This window comes from Trichechus manatus, unplaced genomic scaffold (assembly GCF_000243295.1).
Source record: "Trichechus manatus latirostris isolate Lorelei unplaced genomic scaffold, TriManLat1.0 scaffold00024, whole genome shotgun sequence".
NCBI classification, from domain to species: Eukaryota; Metazoa; Chordata; class Mammalia; order Sirenia; family Trichechidae; genus Trichechus; species Trichechus manatus.
The window spans coordinates 4404905-4415691 of record NW_004443960.1 but is presented as its reverse complement, the minus strand read 5'-3'; the positions used below and the strand labels follow the sequence as shown (position 1 = coordinate 4415691).

General features: G+C 45.2%; 1 protein-coding gene across 1 annotated transcript in view; it reads left to right on the top strand.

Annotated features, from left to right (window-relative positions):
* The window catches only part of ANKS3 (ankyrin repeat and sterile alpha motif domain containing 3), a 34117-nt gene that overhangs the window by 15763 nt on the left and 7567 nt on the right, over positions 1 to 10787 (top strand). Inside the window, exons 6-7 of the mRNA XM_012554649.2 lie at positions 4641 to 4776; positions 10049 to 10207. Of these exons, the coding sequence (XP_012410103.1) occupies positions 4641 to 4776; positions 10049 to 10207 (295 nt within the window). The remainder of the gene's footprint in view (positions 1 to 4640; positions 4777 to 10048; positions 10208 to 10787) is intronic.

The following is a 10787-nucleotide window of genomic DNA, read 5'->3' as shown; positions in this document are numbered from 1 at the left end:
CGGCGGCGAACGAGCACAGCGTGTGTTGTAGAGATTGTTCTGTATCAGTGTACGTGTAGCTTTCTTGTCCTTTTCTTGTTTTTAATGGCTGCATAGTAGTCTCTTGTAGGAGTGAATCAGAGTCTAACGCTTTCATGCTCATGGGAACCTCTAGGGACCAAGTACTTTTTCTGCCTCGGAAGGTTTATTGGGAAGCTGCTGCGCTGTTGGCAGTGTGTGCTGCCACAAGGCTGGGGCCTTTATGACTGTTTGAGGGTCAGCGAAAAAGAGGAAGACCCTCAAGAAGATGGATTGACGCAGTGGCTGCAACAGTGGGCTCGTGTATAACAGCGGTCGTGAGGATGGCGCAGGACCAGGCAGCGTTTCGTTCTGTCGTACACAGGGTTGCTAGGAGTCGGAACCAGCTCGACAGCACCTAACAACAACAACTAAACACTTAGGGTAGCCTTGTGGGAGGAGGCAGGAAAACAAAATGGATAAACTACGTACCAGAAGTTCTGACACACTCAGTGAGTCAGCAGCTTCCATTAATGAAAACACGTGGTATCAACACAGAATTCAAAGCAGAAAATCATTGGTCCACAAAAGGGTTATCAGTGATTTAGAGATAGAATTAGGTCATTGCCAATCACTTGCTGTTGTGCACGGTGCCCTGTGGCGTACTCGTGCGTGTCTGTACAGTATAACACTCAAGGTAGAAATCTGGGGTGAAGAGTAAGTATGGTTTTAATATGGACGGTGTTGCCAAATCGCCATCCAAAGAGCAAGCTGTACCGCAGTACACTCCCCACAGCACTAAGAGTGATCATTTTTAAGTTATGAAGTACTTGATTGTGGTAAAATAATATAAAACATTTGTTGCCATTTCAGCATTTTTTAAATGTACAGTTCGGTGACATTAATTACATTAACGATGTTGTACACCTGTCACCACTGTCTGTTTCAAATTTTTTCATCACCCCAAACGGAAACTCAGTGCCCCTTAAGCAATACCTCCCCTTCCGCCTCCCACTCGCCCTGATAAACTTTGGTATGAAGTACTTGAAACACACCAAAAAAGTGTAGAGAATAATACAGCTAGCCCACATGACTCAACACCCATATTGGACAGATGGTGACGCCTTGCCTTATTTGCCTCAGCTCTTATCGCTTTGGGACATTTTATACAGAATTGAAGTCTCCTTTATCCCCCTTTCTAGCCCCATCTACCCTCTCCTTCTCCTGACATATTGGAGGGTACCTTTCCTGCCCATGAGTCTGTACTTTTTCATGTACTCTGTATCCCTAAGTAATGTATTGAATTGTTTTGTATATTTTAAAGATTTATATAAGTAGTGTATCAGCTTGTATGTGTCATTCAGCGAAGTGTTGATACTTGTGGATGTTGCTCTCTCATTTTAACAGCTCCGTACTCATGGAGTGTGCGAATACATTCCTACTGCTACGCCCGTTGCTGTCGAGTTGATTCCGACTCATAGCGACCGTACAGGACAGAGTAGAACTGCCCCATAGGGTTTCCAAGGAGCCGCTGGTGACCTTTTGGTTAGCAGCCAAGCTCTTAACCACTGCCCCACCAGGGCTCCATGAGTACATTCCACTTCTCTATTCCGTTATTCGTGGACGTTTGTGTTCCGTTTTGCTCTTACTAACAGTGCTGCAGTTAGGCGTCTGTAGGCCTTCTAGCACCGGTGCGGGAATTTTTCCGGAGTCCAGGGTGTGTCCTTCCGGGTGGAATTTGTGGTGTGTGCGGTGCATCTTTATCTGGACTAGCTAGTGTCGAATTGCCCTCCTCGGTGGATGTACCAGTTTGCACTCTTCCTGATAGTATTTTTTAAAATATTTTATTTGTTGTTGTTGTTGAGATATACACAGCAAAAACATACAACAATTCAACCGTTTCTACGTGTATAATTCAGTGACATCGATGATGTTCTTCCACTTGTGCAGCCATTCTCACCCTCCTTTTCTGAGTTGTTCCTCCCCCATTAACATGAACTCACTGCCCCCTGAGGTTCCTGTCTGATCTTCCCAGTTGCTGTTGTCAGTTTGATCCCGTGTAGATTTTCCTGATGGTATTTTAAAGTTCTTGTGTCTCACATCCTCATTAACTCTTGATACATGACTTAAAAAGTTGTTTTCTTCCCTCCGTTTGCTGGGTGCTATGAGCTGCCTGTTGGTTTTCAGCTTTCCCTGACTCCCAGTGAGGCTGAGCATCTTTGCACGTACTTATTGCCCATTTGGGTTTCCTTTCCTGCAAATAATCAGTCCCTGAAAGGAATTCCACTCAGGAATACTAGGCATCCATAGACATACTGTAGGGTCAAGAAAAGGCAGGCAGTTGCCCAGAACTGTCGAAAGCAGAGCCTCAGTTAGGTAGGATGGAGCGCGTCCAAGCAGGTCGATCTTAGGGTTCTTTAAAGGGAAAACACATGGAAAAATCAGAGACGAGACTGTTTACCGTCCTTGCGAACACCGCCCGCCAGGTGCTCCTCGCCCCAGCCGAGCTGAGACTGTGGGCAGGCAGTGGGTGTAAGGGAAGCACTAAGCTGCATTCGTTTGGGAAAGCTTTTTTTAATTTTTAAATAATTTCAGACTTAAAGAAAAATTGCAAAATAGCACAAAGAATTTACATACCTTCACCCAGACTTCTCAAATGTTAACATCTCCCCTCGTTTTGTCAGTCACTCGATATATACAATATGCACACATATTATTTTTTGAGAGTCATTTGCAGACGGAATGCCACCTTACCCCTAAATACTTTAATGTGTCTTTCCTAAAAATAACAATACCCTGCCTCTTTCCCAGTCACACACAACTATGAAAATCAGGAAATTAGCACGAACAAGGAACGGCTGTGCTGGCCTGTTCCAGGGGACTGCCTGCCGGTGGGACTGCCTGCTGGCCAGACTGCCTGGTGGGTGACTTTGGGGAAGCACTTATACCGAGCCGATTGCCTCCTGACCAGGTACCAGTGGACCCCAGGGAGCCAGGGGTGGGCCCAGCCACGCCTCTGGGACCCTGCTCTGCCCTCCATGTGTGGGGAGCAGGAGCTGGACAAGCAGACATCCACGCTCTGCTGGGGAGGGAAGGGCTATGGCTGCGTTCTGGGCCCCATTTTCCTTCCACAGCAGCCCAAGTGGGAGAGGGGGATCTGGGGCCTTTGGGCCTTTTTCGCAAGGAGAGAGTTGGGAATTGCTGGCGTGGGCTTTGAGCAGTAGAGGTGGTGGTGTTCATTCTGGCTGAGCTCACTTACCTCACCACGCCCTTCCTGCGGACGTTTCCAGTTTCCACTCTGCTAAATCCTCTGTGCAGATCCTAAACTCTGCCTTCTGTCCATAATTATTTCCTTAGTAAGTTCCTAGAAGGGCAGTCAGTGCTGGGTGGGAAGGCACATGCATTTGTCATGTTCTAAATTCCCTGTAAAATGAGCCCTGGTGGCCCAGTGCTTAAGGGCTCAGCTGCTAACTGAAAGGTTGGTGGTTCGAACCCACCAGCTGCTCCAAGGGAGAAAGACATGGCAGTCTGCTTCCATCAAGATTTCAGCCTTGGAAACCCTCTGGGGCAGGTCTACTCTGTCCTTCAGGGGTGGCTCTGAGTCGGAATTGACTGGACAGCACACAACAATTCCCTGTGCTGTTTGCCCTCCAGGGCGTGTGCACGTTAGCCTCCCACCGCCAGGTGTGAGAGCGCAGGCGTGTAGCTTTTCACATATAAAGCGTATTGGGTTCTTCCGATTTGAAAAGTAAACGTGGATCAGAAAGAAAAACCATCATCTCACTGTGTGAAAATAGTAACATTTTGGGCATATTTCCTTCCTGTATTGTTTTCTGTACACTTTTTTTTGTTTTAATGTGGCTGTGATTGTAATGTAGGTACATTTTGTATCACCTTTTTTTAAAAGTTGATACCAGCTATTTGTAAATATCAGCATTTGTGGCTGCAGCGTGTTCTGCCAAGAGGCGGCAGCGTAGCTGGCTTTCCCTTCCCCGTGAGCACCGGCTGTTGTCTCCCGGTCTTCGTATTGTACTAATGTTGTGCTGAACATCTTTGTGCGTAAAAGCTTTCCCCGTATGGAGGGTCACTTCCTTAGGATAGAGTTGCAGATGTGGAAAATTGTGCTGGAGACTCTTAAGTACTTTTCGGAGCCTTGTATGTAAGCTACCAATACTGTTTCGGAAGGGTGCTGCTATCCTGGTTTTAAGGGTGTTTTGCTAGCGAGCCTGTTGCCTTGGTTTTCCCTGTGTGGAGAGAGTAGGACAAGCACAGAGAGAAAGGGGTGCAGGCTGGGACCCTCCAATTTCACCCTCCCCACCTGGATCCAGTCCACCTGGATTATGGGCTTCAGTCAGACCGAACAACTGCCTGGCAGTGCCTGGAAGCCCAGAGGTGGCGGCTGTGCCACGGCTTAATTGTTGCTCTTTCTTACATGGCCACCAGCCCCTCCCCAGCCCCACCAGACAAACCTCCACCCCTTTCTCACCCAGCCCCAGTGTCTGGAGGCCCCCTGGAGCAGAGCTTTCCCGGTGTGGGGTTCAGAAGCCTCTTACTTCCTCTCCTCATCTGGGGCCAGCAGCCCGGGAAGTGAGGGTGCTTCGAAGGGTAGGTGCCCAATTCTTCTTCTCTCACGGCTTTCACAGGGAGTCAAAGTGGACACACGAGACCACGATGGCGCCACGGCCCGGATGCTGGCCAAGCAGTACGGACACATGAAGATTGTGGGGCTGATAGACACGCACGCGCCAGCTTTGCCCACGAGCCTCTATCGGAGCCCAGGTACCTGTCTGAGGAAGTCCAGGTTGCCCTGGGCATTCTGGGCACCTGTGAGGGAAATAAGACCCCCACCCTCCTGCTGCTCTGAGGTGTGGCTGCGGCTGATTCCACTGAGCATCAAGGCTGAGGCCTGATGGCCCACAGCACACGGTGCCAGTGGAGCTGCTGGGCTGTGACGGCCTGCAGGGTGCCAGGCTGTGTGGAGCCCACAGGAGGGGACGGAGGGACCCAGGTTCCAGTGTTCCCTTCTGGGTGTGTTGTCTTCTGTCTATGCTGTGGTGTTTGTGGCCCTGTCAAATGTGTTAATTTTTTATAGTCCAATTTATCAGTCCTTTATTGCCTCTGGATTTTGAGTCACAGGAAACCTTTCCCTATACCCTGAGTGTGTAAGAATTTACCCGTTTTCTGCTAGTCCTTGGTTTCATTTTTACATTTAGATCTCTGATCCACTGGGACTTTATTCTCGTGTGGTGTGAGGTATGGATCCAATTTTACCTTTCTCCAAATGGCTACCCAGTTATCCTGGTGTCATTTCAAGTCCGTCTTTATCTAACACTGAATTCCCATTTGTACTGGGTCTGTCTCGACCTTCTGTTCTGTTCCACTGGTCTGTTCACGCACCAGACAAACACCATTTTAATTATGCAGGGTTTATTTAGTCTATTTTAATATCTAGAAGGGCTAGTCCCCCTCACAGCTTTTCTTTTTTCAGTGTTTTCCTAGCTATTTATTTTTCTCTGTGAACTTGAGTATCAACTTATCTAGCTCCTTAAAAGCAAAGTGTTGACATTTTTATTGAGATTGTGGTAAGTTTATTAATGAACTACATCTTATGTTGGTTTGTCTAGTTAAAAAAACTACATCTTATGTTGGTTTGTCTAAAAAGAAACCAGGATTTTGGTATATTAATTATTACTCTACTGGTTTTTAGTTCTCTACCTCCTTAATTTCTGTTTGTGTCTTTTTTTGGAGGGTGCTGGGGAGCTTTACCTTCTTGTTTTTTCTCTAACTTTTGAGTTGACAATTCATTTATTTTCATTGTTTCCTTTTTTTAAGAAAAATTTGTTTATTTTGATGTTGTTGAGAATATACACAGCAAAACATAACATCAATTCAACAGTTTCTGCATGTACAATTCAGTGACATTGATTACATTCTTCTAGTTCATTCTTTCCTTTCGTTGATATAAATGTTTAAGGTATGGAATTTCCTCTAATCATACATTAAATGTATCCCAGAGCTTCTAATATGTGCCTTCATTATTTTTAAAAAATTCTGTAAATTTGGTTCATATTTCTTCATTTGCCCAAGAGTTGTTTAATAGACGTTGGTTTTGTTTTTGTTATTATTGTTTTGTTTTTATTTCTAGGTGAACAGGCCTTTTAGATTTTGTGATTAATTCCTAATTTGATTGCATTTTGATCAGAGAGTGTTTGTAATCCTTTATGGAACTTAATGATCTCTTATTTGTGACTTAATGATCAGCTTTTGTAAATGTTCCATGTGTGGTTGAGAAGTGGAATTCTCCATTATCTGGGTATAAAATCCAGTGTGTTTCTAAAAATCTACCTTATGTCGTTTAGGACTTCTGCATCCTTACTTCTTTTTTGACAAAGTCCCCTATTAGTAGCGTGTTTCTCTTTTCTTTGCATATCCTATAGTTTCTCTTTTCCTTTTGTGTTTGTCTTTTTTAATATATTTTCTTAGTGGTTACCATGAATATTACAGTCACAGCTTGTGTTTATAACATTCTAGGGTGAGTTGGTACCAACTTAACTTCCATAACATACAAAAAATTCTGTATCTATGCCATTCCTCTCCCCCACCTTTTGTTGTTATCACTGATTATATCTTCATATTTCCCATGCTCTGTAACATAATTTTATCCTTGCTTTTTATGTATTTGTTATTAGAAAACATGGAGGACAAAACATTTAGAATTATCAAGCATGAATACCTTATTACTAGGCTTTGTACTTGTCCCTTGTCCCTGCATTTCCTTTTTATTAGGGATCTTTCTTTTTATGTATAGCTTTGAATTACTTTTTAGTGTCTTTTCCCTTCCATCTACAAAATCATTAGTATTTTTTGTAGGGCCTGTCTGGTGGATGTGAACTCTCTCCGCTTCTGTTTGTTTTTCTTGGAATGTTTTAATTTCACCCTCATTCTTGAAGGATAGTTTTGCTGGGTATAATATTTTTGACAGTTTTTTTTTTTTTTTCTTCCCTCCTTTCAGAACTTTAAATATATCATTCCATTGCTGTCTGACCTCCAATGTTTCTGAAATTGGCCCTTTATCTTATTGGGGATCCTTTGTATGTGACTACTTCTCTCTCCCTACTTTCAGGATTCTCTCTTTATCTTTACTTTTTGAGAGCCTAACTGTAATATGTCTTGGTGTAGATCTTTTTGGGTTTATCCTGCTTGGGGTTCTTTGAGCTTCTTGGGTTTGTAGATTCATGTCCTTCATTAGATTGGGGAAGTTTTCTGTCATTATTTCTTCAAGTATTCTTTCTGTCCACTTCTCTCATCTCCTTCTGGAATTCCCATGATTAGTATATTAAATTTCTTATTGTTGTCCCATAATTCCATTAAACTGTGCTCAGCCTTCTTGAGTTTCTGTTCTTGTTACTCTTCATTGTTTGTAATTTTAACTATCTTGTTCTCTAATTTGCTGATTCTTTCTTCTGCATGATTAAATCTGTTGGTAAGTCCTTCTATTTCATGTTTCATTTCAGTTATTGTCCCTTTCAGTTGCAATATCTCTTTTTTTAGATCCTTATTTTGTTCTTGTGTTGTTTTCCTTATTTCTTTTAGCTCTTTGTCTGTGTTTTCCCTTAGTTCTTTAATTATGTTTAATGTTGTTGTATTATATTCTTGTGTTTTTTTCATTATTTGGTCATCCCTAGATGCACTTTCACTCTCTTTGTTATGTTCATTTATTTGGATGGGCCGTTGTTTCTCTGTTCTCCGTGTGTCTTGTGATTTTTTTGTTGGGGCGTTAGAATTTTCTAGAGTGTTATCTTTCTGTTTTCCCCAGTATTTGGTGTTTTTGCCACACTACTTTCTGCAGAAAACTCTTAGGTGGACAGAGACTTCGGCCTTTGTGGTTTCCTCTCCTCCTCTGATAGTTCCTTCTTCTTCCATGGTTTAATTAGGATTCAAAAGTTCCAGGTCTTGGTTTTCAACTTTCAGTCTCTCCCAAACACACCACAGAACACGTTGTGGTCAGTCTGTCCACCAGCGGGTACCGCCACTCAGGTGAGATATCGTGTACTAACTCATCAATCTGTCCGCCGGGGGGCGCAGTCCTCTCTCTCTGGTTATTACTCTTCCTTTCTCTGTTTCTGCAACCATGTTTTTAGTTGGAAAACTTGCACCCAGAGAGCCCCCTTCGGGGCTAGGTGTTGCCCTTTGGTTTTGCCCAAGGCTTCCTTCCCTGCTCTGTGGAGACTGTTTATCTCTGAGCTAGCATTCAAGGGAAGCACAGGCAGACTTTCCTCTGTTTCAGGAGGAGGAGGGGCTGGTACTTCCCAGAAGGACCTCCAAAAGATCTTTCTTTATTGGTTTGAGAGCTCCAGTGGCCCTGTGGTGTCTGGGGGAGCAGCCTCCACTTAGGTGACCCACCTCTGACTCCACTGTAGGGAATCTTCTGTAGAAGTTTCTATCAGTCCAGCAGCTGACAGTTGAAGGAGGGGTTGTCACCCTCCAGATGGACCCCCAGGGACGTCTGCCTTGTTGCTGTCAGAGCCCGCCCCGTAGTATATCAGCTGTGGATGGAGCCTCTACTAAAGACGCCTGCTTCCTAGCACACAGTAGCCTCAGTAAGCAGTCCTCAGCACCAACTGGAAGGGGGAGCAGACAGATCTGCCCTGACTCTGATTCAGAGGCCTGGGCTCTGCAGGCAGGTAGATTGTTGACTGTGAGAGCAGACTCCACTGCATGGACCTTCTGAAGCAGTTTGCAGTACGCTTGCAGTTAACAGTGTTCAGGTGGGGAAGATGCTGGCACACTCCAAGCGAACCCCTGGGGAGGTCTGCCTTGTTGATTTTAGGGCAGAAGCTTGGGGTCCTGTCTCTCTGTACAGTCAGGGGCTGTGGTGGTTCAGGAAGAGGCTTCTTCTCTGGGGCCACTTCCCCAGTTCACCACAGCCAGTGGCTCGTGTGGCTGGGGGATGGGGAGGGACGGTGGGAGAAGTGATTTTCCTACCATGCAGCTCATTGTTGAGTCACTGATTCTTACCTGTCTGCACTTCCCTGCTGCTTCTCTGCTTCACAATTCAGAGACCCTCAGAGCTGAGCACCGTTTCCTTGTCTTTCTTGTATTTGTTGGGGAGGGTCGGAATGAAGGTCTGTTTATGCTGCCATTTTCCCAGAATTCCACTTTGGTCCATTTGTTCTTTTTATAACTTCCTTCATCACCTACTTGGATGGGACCACAGTCTCCTTGTGCCGGCGTCAATCCTTGAGTGTCCAGCCGTATGTGTAATGGGGAAAGGAGACCATAGTCCACTCGAGAGCCCCATGTCCCTGTCTGATGTCAGGAGTGTTTTGTAGTGAACACCAGCTCATATGACATGAGATGGTCACATGAGGGACCGCTCCCACATATCTGCAACTCCAAGACGAGGGCGTATCAGTTCCTCACTTAAATGCCTTGTCTCTTAAGAGTAGAGTCCGATAGGTGTATGATCAAATATGGAAAACCGTAAGAAGCTACCACATGGTAAAGGCTACAGATGTGTTGAGCTCTTTCAGCTCGGGTGAGGCGGGAATCTGAAATACTTTATAAAACTTTCCATAGCAAACATACAGCATTCATGTCCCAAGAAGCTGTTAAGACTGAAAATTATAAAATCGCTTAAGAGGTTGTGACTCCTATGTCTGTGTTTTCATTAAGTGATAGATCTTACTTTTCATTTAAACTTAGAATATAATTTATTTCAGATTGTAAACGTAATGCATGCATCTTAGAACAAATTTGGAAAACACAAAGAGAAGATGGGGAAAGTAGACTTGTATCCCATCATAGTGAACTGTTTCAGTTCAGCCTCATGCTTAGCAAGTCGCCACCTCTCCTGATGTCCCTGTGTCCCGTTTGAGCAGTGCTCTGGCCCATTGTGGCATTTCTTACAAGTCAAGTCCTTGGGGGCACACGCCTCTTATTCTTAATTTGAGAAAACCAGTTACTCTTTATTTCTTCTAGTTTACTTGAAGGATTAGTGAATTAGTCCATCATTGAGCAAATTGCTTTAATTTTGATGTCTGACCCACAGAAAAATACGAAGACCTAAGCTCATCCGATGAATCCTGCTCTGTTCCTCAGAGGCAGAGGCCGTGCCGCAAGAAGGGCCTCAGCATCCATGAGGGGCCGCGCGCCTTGGCCAGGATCACCGCCCTCGGACTCGGGGGCAGGACCCAGCAGCCTTGCTGTGGTGAGCATTTCCCTCTTCCTGGTGGCTGTCTGACATCTCACTCCAAGACTGAGACTCACAGCTGATTACAGCGATGGGCACACAGTAGTCCCCGCTGGCTTGGGGTCTAGTTCATCTCCTTGACTGTCCCTCACGTTGGTTAAAGTCAGAAATAGAGCTCTCGTAGTTCAGCTGAGCTTTCATCAGCTAGCACAGGGAATGTAGCCTTTCCAGTCCCACGTTGCCTGGCCATCTGCTGGGCAGTGGGCTGGATGTGCCCCAGGGCCAGGAGGTGGTGCTCAGGCCCTGCCGAGAACTGTCAGTGGTGTACTCCGTGATGCTGGAATCCCAGACCTGACGTCTCCAGATCTCGAGTTTATTCTCAAATCGAGGGTCGACTGCTGTCTTCTCAGAGAGCAGTAGGAGCGGTGGTGAGTTAGTAGGAGTTAGTAGGAGGCAGTGATGAGTTAGTAGGAGTTAGTAGGAGCAGTGGTGAGTTAGTAGGAGTTAGTAGGAGCAGTGGTGAGTTAGTAGGAGTTAGTAGGAGCAGTGGTGAGTTAGTAGGAGTTAGTAGGAGCGGTGGTGAGTTAGTAGGAGTTAG